The 17,240-nt window shown below is 41.4% G+C and overlaps 1 protein-coding gene across 5 annotated transcripts; it reads left to right on the top strand.

Moving 5' to 3' along the window:
• Positions 1-533: 533 nt before the first annotated feature.
• On the top strand, positions 534-15,041 carry Piga (phosphatidylinositol glycan anchor biosynthesis class A). 5 transcript variants are annotated; one of them, XM_052171253.1, is made up of 9 exons: positions 547-587; positions 970-1,175; positions 1,987-2,126; positions 2,586-2,640; positions 3,501-4,280; positions 9,004-9,136; positions 9,791-9,923; positions 10,067-10,273; positions 12,725-15,041. In XM_052171253.1, exons 5-9 carry the CDS (start codon positions 3,563-3,565, stop codon positions 12,989-12,991), a joined length of 1,458 nt encoding a protein of 485 aa, XP_052027213.1. In that variant the 5' UTR covers positions 547-587; positions 970-1,175; positions 1,987-2,126; positions 2,586-2,640; positions 3,501-3,562; the 3' UTR covers positions 12,992-15,041. The 5 variants fall into 5 exon arrangements, with proteins under 5 accessions (XP_052027215.1, XP_052027216.1, XP_052027213.1 ...); XM_052171255.1 differs by lacking the exon at positions 970-1,175 and having other exon boundaries at positions 534-587; XM_052171254.1 differs by lacking the exon at positions 2,586-2,640.
• Positions 15,042-17,240: the final 2,199 nt, after the last annotated feature.

The following is a 17,240-nucleotide window of genomic DNA, read 5'->3' as shown; positions in this document are numbered from 1 at the left end:
TAAAGTCGTCAATCTTTGGGACATGCACAGATATGTAGATCTAAGATTCAAAGTTCATAGTTTAGTTTTGACTTACTGTGATTTTTCTTTATTTGTGTACTTTTTTGCATTGCATTTAGCAATCCTGCCAGAATAACCAGAATCAACGTGGTTGGTTTGGCTGTAGTACCGTATTGACTGGAAAACGCCCTGACCCTGATTTCCCCGCCCCCTACACGCCCTTTCCCTATCCCCGCCCTCTCATCTCCGACCCACCTCCCTCTCTCTAACCGGAAGGAGGAGGGGAGAGAGCAGGCTTCCTGAAAAGAGACGCTGTAACTAGGCAACCAGGGCACCTACACCCGGGACCTTCCGCAGCTCTTAGGAGACGTGCTTTTGCGCTCGCTGACGCTACAATCCCGCGCTAGAGAGTTGGGGATGACTGGGCGTCTCTCTTCCACGTGAATTCAGAACCTCTGTGCGATTGGCTACCCTGGGGGCGCGGCGCTCTGGTCGCGGACGCTTCTGATTGGTGCTTTGTAGCAGCGGGGCGGGATTCTGCTTACAGCCGCGGGAGGTCCGGAGAGTGGCGGCCATGGGACTCGAGGGTAAGTACGCTTCTTAGCTGTCCTTTCCGACGTTCTCGGTCCCTTCTAGACGGGGTTGTGTCCTTCTCAAAGGAGTGTGGCAGGCAGTGGAAGAGGTGAAGCCTACTCTATCTGAGGCCCAGAAGTCGGGTCCGAGGGTCTCCGTAATCAAATGGGTCTGAGGGTGCCTTGAGGGTTGGAGCTGGTTCCTAGGCTGAGTTTAGTAGAGCGAGGGACTGGAATCTTAAGACGTTTTCCCGACTCCCTTTGGGTCTGGCTGGATCTTGTCTCATCCTGGGGTGGTGGCTGATGAACCCGGGCTGACCCTCTTTGGCTCTAGCGCAACCGAACTGCCTCTAGTGCCTTGGGACTGGATTAAAGTATACTTCTCTTGATTTCTCAGCCTTGTCCGAGTTCCCCTCTAAGGATCCTCTGGAGCTTCTACTAATAAGGGAGTTTTCTGGCCGTGATTGAGAATTTTGAGTACTTCTTGACTTTGTCATTTACGTGGCTTGGGTAGGGACGTTGTACAGATCGCTTAGCATTATGGCTCGAGAGAGAATTGACCAGATTTTACAGCCTCTCTTCACTTATAGAAGCCAAGATTCAGTGAGTATGCAATCTGTTGAGCTTTTATATACAATGAAGATTTTAGATATAATAACCTGATGGCAGGTAGACTCAGAACATTGGAGGTTGGTGATGCATTTTCACATACTTTGATTTGGTTCATTATTTCAGTTCTCCTTATCATTCACTTCTTAAAACTAAATAGGACCAAAGGTCCAGGTTTAGATGACACAGCACAGTGGAAGAGCATTAGCCACTTGAGGCTTTGCTTTCCCCTTTTGCAAACTTCATATTTTCTTGCTTTCATTATTTGTTTACTTATTGGTTATAAATTTGATCTTCCCTCCTTCTTTTTCCAGTTTATGTGTCAGGATGCTCCCATGTAGCCCAGTTTTACCTGCACTAGAATCCTAAGTTCTCTGTCTCCCGAGCACATGCATGCGCCTTTCCTGCCTCTTCACTCTGTATATCTGAGACTATTTTAAATGTAGATGAATTTGTTGGAGAAAATTGGCACATACGGTTGCAGGTGAGACCTGAAACTCAGAGTTTAGGATAGTAATTCTCCATTGAGGTTTTTTTCTTTTCTTTTCTTTTCTTTTCTTTTCTTTCTTTCTTTCTTTCTTTTTTTTTTTTTTTTTTTGTAGCCTTGTAGATCTCAACTAAGGCGGATTTTTGCCAGCTCTCCAAAGCTGTGGTATTAAAAGTCTCAGCATCTATAGAACAGAATATTGAATGAGCACTTCATATCAGCAGAGCTTTAGGGAACTCCTAAAGGAAACATATCCTAGCTTTAGATGTAGGAAAGAGCCCACACATAGAACCCATGTCCTGTTCTGTTTCCTTTCAGAGTCTACACTGAAAGGGCACTCATAGGGGAAAGGTCTACATAATTAAAAGAAGGGTTTGGAGAAGAGAAGGGAGCAGTTTGAGTATAACTGTCCTTGAATAAGGAAGGAGAAACCAGATTGTCTGCAGCATGAGCTCCAGGTAACACTTGAAGAGGGTGTTCTTAAAAAGAAAGTTCTAGTACCAGGTACATTTTAATGGAGACCACAAAGCTAATACCAGCAGAATCTTATGGGATGTACTGGGTCACTAGCTAAGCCGTGCAGTCTTAATCAGCACATTTTCTGCGAAGAACCAGAGGGTAAATATTTTAGGCTCCGTGGGTCATCTGGTGTCTTTCAAAGCCACTCTGCCATTGTAGCACAGAAGTAGCCATTCACATAAGTTGAACGGGCAAGCCAGGTTCCTGTATAAATTTGTTCATAAGAATAGACAATGTGCCAGTATAATTAGATTCACATCCTAGTCTGTTTTAGTAGCCTTTTCTGCCTCACAGCTCAGAACAAAAGGCAGTGCTATAAAACAACAGCCTTTTTGCTATTTTTCATGACTCTGAAATCTGCTAGACTTAGCTAGTGGTTCTTCTATGATTCTTTTCAGGGGTTGCTGTAGAAGGCTGCATTTAGCTAGTGGTCTGGCTAGAAATTGGGCACAGGTAAGAATGTAGAGGTGGCTGGGTCCCTGTCTCTCTCCACGTAGCTGGTAAGCCCTTTTTTCTCTCATTGTCTCCCCCCATGTCGTCCTAGCCCAGTAGCGGCATGACTTTTGTGATAACTCTAGAAGTAAAAGCCATCAAACCTTTCATAATCAAGGTCAAAGATGTACATGTCCCCTTTACCATGTCCTGTGGCTTACTTGGTCCAAATGCAGGGAAGATTCCTAGGTGCGGTGGTGCATGCCTGTAATCCCAGCCCTCAGGAGACAGAGGCCAGGAGTGTTGAGTTCAAGGTCAGCATGAGCTATAAGCTAAAACTTGGCTTAAAAAGATATGGTTACTAATAGCCTGGCACATTGTGTTCTATCTAACTTCTTTATACTTTTAGACTTTGCATTTATACTATAGAATTGATACCTTGTTTAGGTCTGACAACTACACTATGATCACATATAGAAAACTCTTAGTCTGTGTAGCATTGAATGTATAGTGATTTAATAGGTTATAAAGCTTAATAAGCTGATAAAAGTGATAAGAGAAGCAGGGAAATAATATGTTTAATTATTTGAAAGAATTGGTTTTGTAGCAAACTATTACGTACTATGATATAACATTTAAAATGTACCAATTTCCCAGCTCAATGAACACATTGCAGAAAATCATTTTTTTTTTGTCGTGTGGCATCACCATGCTAAGCAAGTAAATGTTGTCAAATGAATATGTTTATAGTGTGCTCTGCTTTTATTTCTAAGTGAAAAGCTTTAAAAAAATATGCCTTAACATTAAAACCTCTTTCTAACAGGATTTGAGATGTGAAAGGAGATTAGGTTTTAAGCTGATGTCCTGCTTTTCTCTTTCAGGTGACAGAAGACACATTTCTTAACTGGCTTGCTCTGAGAACTGATGCCTGAACCACCTCAGCATGGCCAATAGGAGAGGGGGTGGACAAAGCCATCCTCCTTCAGAGTTGCCTTCCCCAGGGAGCTCTGAAAGTCTTTCCAACGATAGGACCTGCACCCATAATATATGCATGGTGTCTGACTTTTTCTACCCAAACATGGGAGGTGTGGAAAGCCACATTTACCAGCTCTCTCAGTGCCTCATTGAGAGGGGGCACAAGGTCATAACTGTCACCCATGCTTATGGAAACCGAAAGGGCATCCGTTACCTCACCAATGGCCTCAAAGTTTACTATTTGCCTCTGAGAGTCATGTACAACCAATCTACAGCCACGACTCTCTTTCACAGTCTGCCATTGCTCAGGTACATATTTGTTCGGGAGAGAATTACGATAATCCATTCCCACAGTTCTTTCTCTGCCATGGCCCATGATGCTCTCTTCCACGCCAAGACAATGGGGCTTCAGACAGTCTTCACAGACCATTCCCTTTTCGGATTTGCTGATGTCAGCTCGGTGCTTACAAACAAGCTTCTAACTGTGTCTCTTTGTGACACAAACCACATCATTTGTGTCTCTTACACTAGTAAGGAGAACACTGTACTCAGAGCAGCACTGAATCCTGAAATAGTGTCCGTCATTCCTAACGCTGTAGATCCTACTGACTTCACTCCAGAACCATTTAGGAGGCATGATAGTGTAATAACTGTTGTTGTTGTCAGCAGACTTGTTTACAGAAAAGGTAATGACATAGTAGCTCTATTTGCATTGACAGCTTTTTTTTTAATTTCTTGTCGGAAACTGTTCAATACTTGTATGTGATGATTGCTTGTCTTTTCATTCTGTATGGTTGCTTTATAATGACTGGTAACTCTTGCAAGGGAAAGTCAGATAATCAGTTTATACAACTAAGAAGAGAAATGCATAGAGTGGCTATAAATGCTGCCAAACTTTTGATGTTGTAATGGTTACCAAACAAAAGAAAGTCATTGACCAGATGTCCTCCAATCAGATCTTTGTAAAAATTAAGAGATCACTGTGCAGGTAAGAATGTGCTGTGTGGCTTTTTCTTTTTAGATCGCAGAAGTAATGGCTTTGTATTGCAGGTGTTTGCAAAGCTCACCTAGTGCATCTGTGACGATTTCATTCAGAGATGGCCTTAATGACTATTTTCATGGGTGACTTCTTGGCTTTCTTGCACCTACCTGTACATGATGTTCAGAATCATTGGGACTTTTGGGCCCATGGTTGTCCTGTGGCTTGATGGTTTTATCTAGTCATATGCAAGGCATTAATATCAGCAATCAAGTGACTAAAGAAAGGAATAGGTGGCCCAGAGTCAAAACCTGGCTTATCACTGATCTAGGACAGGTTACTCAATAGCTCTGTGTCCGTCTTTTCATTCGTTTAGGTCAGAACAGGAACTTTGTGAAGGTTAAGAGACAGCTCTTAAAAAGATCTTTGCCTAGGCTACGTTTACCCCAGTCTGTCTGTATCCCTCAGGAGTATTTTGTTTTCCTTGCTGGCTTTTTTAAGTTTCTGTGACCCTAATGGTTTTTCACTGTAGCATTTCTGTTTATTACACATTTGAAACAACCTGCTTATTAATATAGAAATGGTCTCCTGGATGCTAATTGAAAAGCTGCCCAATAATCAGAAATATCATGTGAAGTGTTGGGGGGGGGGCAGGAACCAATACTACACATGCCCCTGAACTATGACTTTTAAACATTTGAGCACATGCTGAGTTGTAGAGAGCATGGTTTAGAGCCATAGCACCTTAGGGTTAGCTCACTGACTCTGCTTGTGTCATATTGCAGGGTCACCTTTACAGAGCAGACCCTTGTCACTCTGAGTTTCCTTTAAAGGGGTGGGAGTGGGGCTATGTGCTGGATTTTTACCTTGCTTTCAGTTTTACTCCAGTTTAGATCACCTCTCATTTGACAGAGACATTTTCCCTCCTGACATTTATTGCCTTTTCAAGTTATTTAGCTTTCATAGAAACTTGTCAGCTTATGCACTATTTAATTAAATTATTCAATACAGTCATAAGGAAAATGGGCATCCTATGAATTGTGCAGAAATACCAACAGGCTCTGCTGTGCCGTGTAGCGGTATATCAGGAGTTGGCAGTGGCCAGTATAAGTGGAAGTTGTAAGTATGTAAGTGAAAGTTGGTTAGAACAGAACTTCAGTTACATTTTCTGGGGTGAAGGAAATCATGTCTTCATATTTAATCAAGGCGACATGGATGGAATTCTGTATGCAAAACCCTTGCTGGGATATTCATTGTGCATTTATTATAACCTTACAAGTTTGCCCAACTTCTTTTCTTTAATTAAATAGCTTACTTTGGTGAGATAAATGAGAAAGAATGATGGTTCGTGTGACTGAAGATTAGCACATTTACTCATACAGAGAGGAAACGTGCTCCTTATCTCATGGGTTTCAGCTGCCAGAGCTAGCCTCAGAGGTAGGGTCTTTCCTTTGCTTCTTTTGCCTGCCTGCCTCTCTGTCTCTGTCTCTCTCCCTTTTTCTTCGCTTTCCCAAGGCAGGGTTTCTCTGTGTAGCCCTGGCTGTCCTGGAACTCACTCTGTAGACTAGGCTGGCCTCAAACCTAAAAAACTCCACCTGCCTCTGCCTCCTGAGTGCTGGAATTAAAGGCATGTGCCACCACTGCCTGGCCCTTTCCTGTTTTCAGTTCAGTAACTCAACAGATAATCTACTGAACCTTCTCCATAGTCCAGGGACCCTGAAAATGTAACTTGAGGAGAAATGGCCACACCTATGGCCCAAATGTGACTAGTTATATTAATGGTTTATTCCTTCTTAATAGGGTCATTCGCTTGGGAGATGTTCAGTGGACCAGATGTTCAAGGCCCATTGATGTAGATTAAGAGGATAAAGCTATGTTCTCCTTGCCCAGCTTTTATGGAGAAAAGACTGGCTTCTGAGCCTTCTTCCTTCCATGTAGTTGGGGCTTCCCACTGTTCTCTGTGGGTGCAGGCACCCCCAGATACTTACTGTAGTGGTAATGACAACTTAACATTTGTATTCTGCAGTTGCTAAAGCCTGTGCATGGTACAGTACCTCACTTGCCCCAACAACTGTAGGGTAGATGTTACCTGCATGTAACAAAGAAACAGTCTCAGAGAGGGTAAGTAACTCACCCAAGGTTACACAGTAAGTAACAGATCACAAAGAGTTCAGCTCTTGAGTTAGGGTCTCCCAGTGTCCCTACTCTCAGTCTGGCCATTGGTATCCTAGAACAGATTTGAACATTCCTTAGAACATGGTGAGGGCTGTGCGAAGTCTATTTGACTCAGAGGTGGGTTTTTTTCTGGTTTATATGAATGTGATTGGCAGTCATTAGAATCTTACCTCAGTAAGCTTGTTGGTTTGGTGTTTTATAGTGAGGAGAGAAAACCTGCTGTATTACTAGAATATATAATAACACAATGACTGGCTTCATTTTGCATAAGGTTTTTTTATCAGGATTAAATGACCATTTGAAGTAGGTTGTAAATGAACTACAAGAGTTCAGTAAATGTAGCTATGATGATTGCTTTATTTTTTTGCATATGAACACAAACGACATTTTCCCCCATCAATCTTCCTCACCATAGGCACATCAATTATAAGACATGATGGGAGAACACAGGATCATCTGGATTTTCGGTTCTTTGCTTCATGAAGAGTGGACACTTGATGTTTTCCTTTAAAGGAGGAAAAGGGGCAAAATTTAGGAAGCTAAGTATTAAGTGGCACTAAGCCATGTCCTGGTTATCCAGCCAATGGCAAGCCTTTCAGAAAACATATGTCTGAATATTTTTGGTGTATGTGATCATTTTGAAAATCCATGTGTGACAACATTCTGAGCAGCTTCCAGAGACCTAGGCCACTTTAAAAGCTCACAATAGCCAAAGCTAAGTTTCTTATTAAGGAAAGAATCATTGGAAGAAAGGATATTGTTACGGTTTATCTTGTCAGAATTTTAGAGCAGAAAAGGTTTCATATCCACAGAACAGGTGTTTTTGTCTGTATGTTCAATATCTCAACATAAAGAATAAAGGAATCTCCTTTATCTGGAGCGTAGGTAGAATTTATGAAATGTACTTCTTTGGATCCCTAATGATCTCTTCAAAGAATCAGGGGATGGCTGTCCTGAGAGTAAAACCGAGGCTTCGGAGTGGCCCAAGAGTTTGCTGGGTAGTATGGTTGGGCAATGGCCTAAAACCACACCCAGCATCCAGTTGTTCCTTGTAGCTAGGTAAAGAACACTGAATGCAAAGCTCTAGGGATTTGTCATTGTCCACATTTTCCATGCAAAATGAAAGAAGGTGTGGGTGTATGATCTATAAAAAAAAGAACCAAAAATCCAGATGAGCCTGTGCTCTCCCACCATGTCTTATAATTGATGTGCTTATGGTGAGGAAGATTGATGGGGGAAAATGTCGTTTGTGTTCATATGCAAATGCATATGTGTGTGTTTTAATGGAATAAACCCAGCTCAGTAGATTATTTCATGTTTACTTTTGAGTGTATGGTTGGTAATTGTTAATGAACTAAATTCCCCAATAGTGTCAGCACTGCTGTGGCTTTGAATAGCTATTCTACTCTTTAAAGCAGCAGGGTTTGACTTCTTCCATTACTTTATGTCCCCCGAGATTATATTTGCATGTTTTATGAAAACGATTTTTTTAAATTTTTTTGTCTTTGAAAACCATTTTCTTAAAAAAAAAAAAAAAAAAAAAGCGCCGGGCAGTGGTGGCTCACGCCTTTAATCCCTGCACTTGGGAGGCAGAGGCAGTCGGATATCTGAGTTTGAGGCCAGCCTGGGCTACAGAGTGAGTTCCAAGACAGCCAGGGCTACACAGAGAAACCCTGTCTCGAAAAAACTAAAAAAAAAAAAAAAAGAAAGAAAGAAAAAAAGCAAGATGTAGCCTTAGTGACCTTAGAGTCAAGGCCCTGGCACCTTCATTTACTGGTATTGTGAAATTTTCTGTATCACCTGCCTTCAGAACAGAATGAAGGCAGTAGTTAGATTGTTGCTTAGGCTTTTCCTGTTGCAGGAAGTGGAATCATAGACCTGTTGGTTTTTATAGCCAGAGACCTTGGACCTTAGGTATACATGTCTCTGCATTTACTAGGCCATAATGAGAGGGTGGGGTGGTTTTAAAAACTACAAAAAAAGCTTCAGCTAGACCTAGATTTCTAATCAGCTGTGTGCTTCGGAGAAGCCGTGTTAATTAAATAGCACTTTTCCAAGAAGGCTGTATAAACAAGTGAATGGCTTAAAGACTGCAAAATTGAAGCAGGATTGTTCATGATTCGGGTATGTGGCAGGAGCAGCACATGTCAGAACCTGTGTCTCCAAGTGCGGTACTTGGGAACCGATGGGCACTCTGATGAGGTTTTTTTTATGTTAAACATTAATATTTCTAATATTCAATCTTATAATTTCAGGGACTGATTTGCTTAGTGGTATAATACCTGAACTCTGTCAGAAATACCAAGAATTAAATTTCCTAATTGGAGGAGAGGGACCAAAGAGAATCATTTTGGAAGAAGTACGGGAAAGATACCAACTACATGACAGGTATTCGTGGCTTCCAAGTCATTGTGGGTGTAAAAGTGGCAGTTGTTTGTTTGCTTTTGACCACATGCCTGACTTAGGTGTGCGCCTGCTTCTGTTTATAAGAGGCATACAAATATAAGGCATGTTTTTGTGAGTTTTTATCAAATAAGAAAGCTCACAGAATACACAACTATTGTTCATTAGCCGAATATTGACTTGGGGGTGGTTGTTGGAGCCCTGATGAAAGGCACAGGGATGGAGGGAGGACTTTGGTTGGAAATGGTTGCAGCTTTTGAAGTCATCTTAGTTGTGATTTAAATGTCGTGATCCAGCCATGTAAATTGCTGTGCACGTGCAGGGCTGGACATCTCTTTTCCTCCATAATTTCTGTAACACACAGTGTGTGTATATGTGAAGTGCTGATTTTGAAAGGGTTATTTCCCCATTTAGAAATACCACTTTTAACATTTAATTACAGATGTGTTTTTAATATGTCCATTAGCTGGGCATGGTGGCACATGCCTTTAATCCCAGCACTCGGGAGGCAGAGGCAGATGGATCTCTGTGAGTTCGAGGACAGCCAGAGCTACACAGAGAAATTTAGAAAGTAAATTTCTTTCCTGGCATGACTTTTTTTTTTTTACCCCCTTCTTTCTCTCTTATTGCAAAAATTAGGGTGCAGCTTTTGGGAGCTTTAGAACACAAGGATGTTAGAAATGTCTTAGTTCAAGGACATATTTTTCTTAACACCTCCCTCACTGAAGCCTTCTGCATGGCAATCGTGGAAGCCGCCAGTTGTGGTTTGCAGGTAAAACACTTTTAAGGGCTTTTGGGGGGGGGGGGTTCTGTGTTTGTTGTCCATGTCAAACAAATCAATTTTTTTTTTCATCTTGGTCTTTTGCTTTTCCTGATGAGTCCAGTAGATCATGTGCTCTCTCTGGTCTTTTTAAGGTCGTCAGCACAAAGGTTGGCGGGATTCCCGAAGTCCTTCCGGAAAGTCTTATTATTTTATGTGAACCTTCAGTAAAATCTTTGTGTGAAGGTCTGGAAAAAGCCATTTTCCAAGTGAAGTCGGGGACATTGCCAGCTCCAGAAAATATCCACAATGTAGTGAAGACTTTCTACACCTGGCGGAACGTGGCAGAGAGAACTGAAAAAGTATGTCACGTGCCAGGAAGAAAATTGTCCAAATTCCTTGATGCTTTGCGGGTCCATTTGCTTTCTAGGGCAGGGAAGCTCGCCCCCGTGCATTTCTGTTGCTGTGTATGGGTCCTTCCGAATGAAAGTCATTGCTTATGCATCAGGTGTGAGGCATACGCTTGGCTACATTTCTACATAAGTTACTACCCCTGGATGCTGAAGATTATAACAGCACAGGCTAGTCTCATTAAACTCTTTCTAAAGAAGAGGGAAAGGTTTCTAGAAGTTGCAGTACTGGGAAGCAGAAATAAAATCATCGTGTTGGGGCTGTTTATAATTCTACAGCACGTGGGGTCTCTTAGCAAAGGGTGGGTGATCGCAGGGCCCTCCTAAAGTTGTGAATGTTGAATTAAGAGTGCTTCCTGAAATTCTAGTAGCCCTTTTCCTGATGCCAGAAAAGATTTTTCACAACTTTAGGTTGATTGACACAATATTAGAATTCAAAATATATGTGAAAATAAGGGCAAATAGTCACTGGTAAGAAATCAGCTGCAGGGGATTTCCAAGAACACACCCAGGCTTGATAGGCCGCTTAGAGAGGAGGAAGCTTGTGGGAAATGCTTCTTAATCCTCGTCTCAGGTAACATTCATTCTACTCCGTTTCATCTATTAGGTCCCCCTTGTGTCTACCTCTTGTTCCTCGTGTTATCACATGCCACGTTGAAGGAAATAACTCACTTTTTTAATATGTGGAAATTCTGTACCAGAAAGACAGTCAGGCGGAGCATGGAGAGGTCATAGTTTGTTTAGTCTTGGGTTTTATGTTATTGGCATTCAATATGGTGGAGCAGTGAGTTTCCAACTTGGAGAATGCTTCTTGGTTTGAGATACTAGTTCTTATATGTGCAGTCTCTTTCTAAAACTGGTCATATGATATATGTTTCATTAACAGGAGGTATTGGAAGCAGACATAGTTTTGACTGAAGGTTTATATGAGCTTATGAAAATAGCTACCTTTTTTTCTAGAGGTTGGGCTGAGTACCATTTGCCTGTGGGGGAGTGTGTCAGAATCACATGGCTAGCCTCTTCAGATTACATTCTCCATCCTGTGTCTCCTTAACCTCCCCAACCACTCCTTAAATCCTGACTTGTTCCTCATGGAACAGAAATGCAATTTGGATTATAGTTGGCAGGAATATTTGGCTAGACAGGTTTTTTTGGTGATCTTGGACTCCACCCTGATTTAGAATCATAGCTCTGCAAATTGTGCTTTGACTTTGTCATCTTACACACCTCCAAAGACTGAGCTGTTGGGAAGCAACTTGGGAAGGAATGATGGTGGTAGTGTATCAGTCAGTGTTAAAGGAGCTAATTAGCATTTCTGTAATAATATTTTTTCTTGTAGATATGCTTTGAGATAATAGTAAAGCATGTTATATGTTTTATAATCTCTGCTAATTCATAGTTCACATTTGAGAGAAAGGAAGGAAGGAAGGAAAGGCATGATGATTTGCACTGGGAAGACTAAGGCAGGAGGATGACCGCGAGTCCCAGGCCCAACTGGTCTGTACAGTGAGTTCCAGGCTAGTTCTCTGCTGCCTTATCTCAACAGGTCAGACAAACAGAAAAAAAAGTAAATCCTCATTTATAATAGTCATGTTCCCTCTGTAGTGGTAAATAATTTATTGCTTAAGATCATAAATTAGTTGACCTCAAGATGGACAAACAGGTTAGTTTGTCTTTTAACTCGAGGACATTTTGATCCTTTTCAGCTCCTAGTTTGACTGGGTTACTTTGAAAAGTAAGTAGGAAAATTGTAACCTCAGTATATGTTGATCTAGTGGCCTTTTGAAGGCCACTGACCACCCCCATCCCCCCACCCCCACCCCAGAAGAGTTCCTACTGACGATTGTGACTTTCTCGAATTTACAAGGAGACAGTTTTGCTTGTTTCCAGAATGTGGGATCCATGGGGTTGCACAAAGCTAGGCACCAAAGCCCCTTCCTATCACTATGGTCACACTGCACTTTGTCTTCACCTGCTCTGTGACTCAGCATCTGCTGTTTTCTTCCTGCTTGCAGTATAGAAGCTGCTTCTCTGTAGTGTCACCGTCCATAAGCAATCCAGCTTGGTGACTGTCTGTGTGCTGTGTGCTAAGCATTTATGAGAGCTTTCTTCACCCAGTCAAGGCATTGGCCCAGCTCAACAATGTGCCTACTGAAAAAGCTTTCTGGCCTTAGAGGACTTTGGTTTTCCAGTAGTCAGGTGACTATCACCTGTTCTATGGGTCACTCATTGTTCAGCCCAGATTTAAGTCAATGGTAAGCATTGTTCTAAATAACATCAAACAGGGGTGATTTGTTTCTACCCATGTTTGCTAGTTGCTCCCGGTCAGTGTAGGTCACAGGTCGCCCTTTGTTACAGGCATGTGGTGGCTTGGAGTGTTCATTGTCACCTTCTCTCTTCCAGGTATATGAGCGTGTGTCGAAGGAAACTGTGTTGCCAATGCACAAGCGATTGGACAGGCTCATCTCTCATTGTGGCCCAGTGACAGGCTACATTTTTGCTTTGCTGGCTGTGCTCAGCTATCTCTTCCTCATTTTCCTGCAGTGGATGACCCCAGACTCTATCATTGATGTTGCAATAGATGCTACTGGGCCAAGGAGAGCCTGGACTCATCAATGGCCTCGTGATAAGAAAAGAGATGAGAATGATAAGGTATCCAAAAGCAGGTAGAAGGAAGCCCAAGTTAACAAGTCCTATTAGATACTTGCAATAGTCCTGTTAGCATTTGAAAATAATTTTGCTCCGTTTGTTTTTTTGGGTTTTAGAGTTGGTTTTGTAAATTATGCTACCTCTGTACTGTTCACTTTTGTTTTTGAAAAAGATAAATACTTATGCAATTCCTGAGTGTGGGAACTCCTTGCACTTCTTTAAAATTTAGGGGATAATGGTTTAGCCACTCAGGTAGGACATTTTTCAGATTACTGAGATCCCTGTAGCAGAGATGTTTTAACATTATATTTTGGGAGCCTTGGGTGCTGAAAGGCCAAATGTTTCTGGATCTTTTTTGGCCAGTTTTTTAACATTATACCATTAATTCACATTTACCAGATGTTTACAAGCTTTCTTTAGGGAGGTACAACAGTTATGTGAACTGTTTTAAGTCATGGTCATGTATCCTTCATTGGACATCATTGAAATCGTGTTTCTGACACTTACTGGGTCTACTCAAGGGATACATGTAATCTGATTTCTTGAGCAAGACCATCTATTGGTTGCCAGCATGTTTGAACACCTGCTGTGTATGAAAGTTGACCTAGGTGGTTCCTGAGACTAAGGACTAGTTAATGAGAAGTGGTAAAACAGCCAACATGCTGAAATGCTCAAGCTACTGAATGACAGGAAATCATCACCGGCATACACCAAGTACCTCTCTGAACCTGTTTTCTGTATATGCATTCTCTAGGAGCTCTTGTCTTCCTTCATATCTCTCTCTCTCTCTCTCTCTCTCTCTCTCTCTCTCTCTCTGTGTGTGTGTGTGTGTGTGTGTGTGTGTGTGTGTGTGTGTGAAGAGATGTTGCTTTTTACATTCTATGGATTGACCGATACCACTGTTGATGCTCGTGCCGGCCAACCCTCTGCTTTTATAGTGCACAGATTAGTCCCCCATAAATGCCTTTATGGTTTCTAAGCAGAACAGAAGAGGTGTGCCATCTCAAAACCAGCTGCTATTCCTGTCCTCTATGGAAGCCCCTTCCTGTCACTCTGGTCTAGATCTCTGAGAAGTATTGCCAGTGTGTGGCAAGGCTTGTCTCCAGAATGGTTTATTTATAGTGTATTAATTCTGAAAATCGTCAGGGCTCTCAGGCTCTTTGTGAGGTGGAATTTCTCAATCGTAATTATGGTTATCCAGAGCCATGGGTTTTTTAATCCCAAATTATATATGATATGTATTATTAATCCTTGGAAGTCTTTCACATGGGTTTGTGTGGTGAACGAGCTGAAATGAAAGCAATGAGGCACTTGTGAGTGTTCCATTCTGTCAGTATTGTGATTCTGTACAGGATTTTTTAACGATGACATTTGCAAAACTTTTTAAAGAGTATCTTAACATGTCTATTTCTTGGTTGCCACTGATATAAAAGAGATATATTTGTGTTTGGTTTCTATGGAAACACAAATAGTAGAGAGTAATTTTTAAAATATAGAAGTTAGGGCTTCTTTTATTGGAGAAAAATAACCTTGTCCAAACCGTTCAGTCTTATTTGAATCTTTATGTGCTGAGACAGGCGTACAGGTAACGGTGCCAATATCCACGGTAGACTGAGACATGTGTAACACTTGCCTGTATTTATTCTACACTATTATTTCTTCTTTTTTGTTTGCTTCTAGCTTTTGTTAAAATCATCATTAAATACTTCAATTGTTCTTTATTTAAGATGAAAGGTGAATTGAAAATTAATTTGCTCTTGTGGGTAAATATGTATTTTATGAATTAAAATTGTTTTCCATTTTGGAACAAGTAAAAATAAAATTTGTCTGACAGAAACCATTTTCAGGCTTCCTGAATACTTTTAACTGTCAATGTTGCACTGGTCAGCAGGTGGGAACACTGTTCCACTGTGCTACTCATAATTACATGAAAAGGAAATTAGCACGGATGAGGAATTTGTTGGAAAGACACTGTATTGCTTTTGATGTTGCAGTCACACACATGAAACCAATTTGCTAAAACATGCTCATGTCCAATAATAAAGATGAGAACGCTGTTTTAATAGTCTTATTTTAGTCTCCATTTGTCTTATTTTGTGGACGGGATGTTGCTCGTGGAATAACCCCTCCTCCACCTTTTCTGAGTGGATCTAATGTGTTGCTTGGTCTATTAGTAAAAGAGGAAGTGTCCTTTGTCTGGTGTACCACTCTGTCATCTTTTATTTCTAGAATATATGCTCTTTTGTATTCTTGAAATAGAAAGTTCAATTGCACCTTTGTTTCCTGATTCTAATAAGCCCTTGTTTCTTGCTGCCAGTCATCACAGAAGGCAAATGAATGCATCCACACACTATTGTGTGTGTGAACCACGTAATTACACTTTTTATGTTGCCAGCTGTCTTAAGAGATATTTGAGGGCTGGAGAAATGGCTCAGAGGTTAAGAATACTGACTGCTCTTCCAAAGGTCCTGAGTTCAATTCTCAGCAACCACATGATGGCCCACAACCATCTGTAATAGGATCTGATGCCTTCTTCTGGTGTGTCTGAAGACAATGTATTCCCATAAATAAAATAAATAAATAAATCTTTCTTTTAAAAAAGATACTCGAATTTTCACTTTACATAACAAAGCTTAGCATTCCCCACTTGTGGGAAGAAGCTATTTTCATTCGTGTTCAGATTTGTCTTACAAAAGAAGATGGTTTGATCTTTACTTAAGGTACTTTGATATTTTAAAATTTTGTATGTATGAGTGGTTTGCCTTCATGTAAATTTGTGCAGCGCTTGCATACATGGTGTCTGGGGAGTCCAGAAGAGAAGGTGTTTGATCTGGAACTAGAATTACAGATGGTTGTGAGCCACCATGTGGGTACTGGGAACTGAAGCCAGGTCCTCTGCGGGGGTAGCCATTGATCTTACCTTTTGAGCCACTCCTCAGGCTCCCAGATGGCTTTATCTAAAATGAGAAGATGATCCTGTGGCTGGATTGTAGGGATGGGAGGTGTGAACGCATACTTGTCTGTATGGACATACAGAGGCTGACCACGCCTGGTCTCATTCCATAAGCATCCACTTAAGAAAAGAGTAGAATGTTTTTATTATATCCTGGGTTCTTTGACAGGTAGAATTCAGAAGAATTTTTAATATGTTTATATTTGACTGTTTCATACATTTATATAATGAATTTTAGTTATTTTCCAGCTCCTTATTACCCTCTCATTTCCCCTCCTTTCTCACTGAAAGCCTTCTTGCCAAGTTTTCATCCATTCCTCTCAGTGTGTGTGTGTGTGTGTGTGTGTGTGTGTGTGTGTGTGTGTGTGTAACCCTCTGAGTTTAACTACATTTGTTTGTAAGTGGATAGGTGGGTGGGAGGTTAGTTCTGGGAGCACACACAGCTCATCAGTGGCTACAGCACTGAACAAAGTAACATCCTTCCCCGGCAACCATAGACTGCCAAGAGTTCCTCGGGGAAGTAAGTGTTCATCTTCCGAGCCCATCCCTATTACCATCCCTTGGTAATACCTTGTTGATGAGCTTTTCTTGGTTGTCAGCCTAACTACATCTGAAATTAACTAAAACCCACATGGCTGGGTACACCTAGGAAGGATTTTTTTTTTCTCCATTAAATCATTTGGAGTAAGTAAACCCATTTGTAATTTAGATATTTAAGATGGAAGGATCCACCATGCTTTGTGCTGGCAGCCTATATAAAGGAAATGAAGGAAGGAAGCTTGCTATTTGCTTACTTGTTCTTGCTCTTCCTAGCAAGTCCATTTTTTCCCTGGCATTAGAGTCTGTCTTCAGAATTACGGCATATACTGAAGACCAGCCAAGATATCCAGTGTCAGGGACTAAACAATTACTCTGTTCTTGGACCTTCCATTGGTAGATCAGTGTTGTTGGGGTAGCTGGACCATAGCCTGTAAGGCATTTTAATAAATCCTCTTTTTAATATATGGAGAGATCTAGGGTTCCTCTAGAGAACCCTGACTAATGTACTTCCAGTAGATTTTACATATGTGACGAAACCACATATAAACAAGAATAAAAGACAAAACTAATTAGTGAGAGAGATTAAAACCAAATGAGCTTTCCTTGTATTGGCCAACTGATAAGAGCACACCGCCCAGCTAAGGAGGATACAGATTCGTGGGCTCTGCTAAGTTCACCTGCAAGCTATGAAGGGTGGTCATCCATGTTCTTGTCACAAGTCCCTTGTCAAGGATTGGGCACATGCTCCAGAAGGAGCTGCCCTCTTCACTGAAGCTT

This window comes from Apodemus sylvaticus, chromosome X, assembly GCF_947179515.1.
Source record: "Apodemus sylvaticus chromosome X, mApoSyl1.1, whole genome shotgun sequence".
In the NCBI taxonomy this organism is placed as follows: Eukaryota; Metazoa; Chordata; class Mammalia; order Rodentia; family Muridae; genus Apodemus; species Apodemus sylvaticus.
Note: the sequence above shows the minus strand (reverse complement) of the source record. Positions and strands in the feature narration are given on the sequence as shown.

Coding starts and splice junctions, on each gene's coding strand:
- Piga (XM_052171255.1), top strand. CDS start 3,563: ATGGCCAATAGGAGAGGGGGTGGACAAAGCCATCCTCCTTCAGAGTTG. Junction 9,137..9,790: donor AGATACCAACTACATGACAG/GTATTCGTGGCT, acceptor TGCAAAAATTAG/GGTGCAGCTTTTGGGAGCTT. Junction 9,924..10,066: donor CCGCCAGTTGTGGTTTGCAG/GTAAAACACTTT, acceptor GGTCTTTTTAAG/GTCGTCAGCACAAAGGTTGG.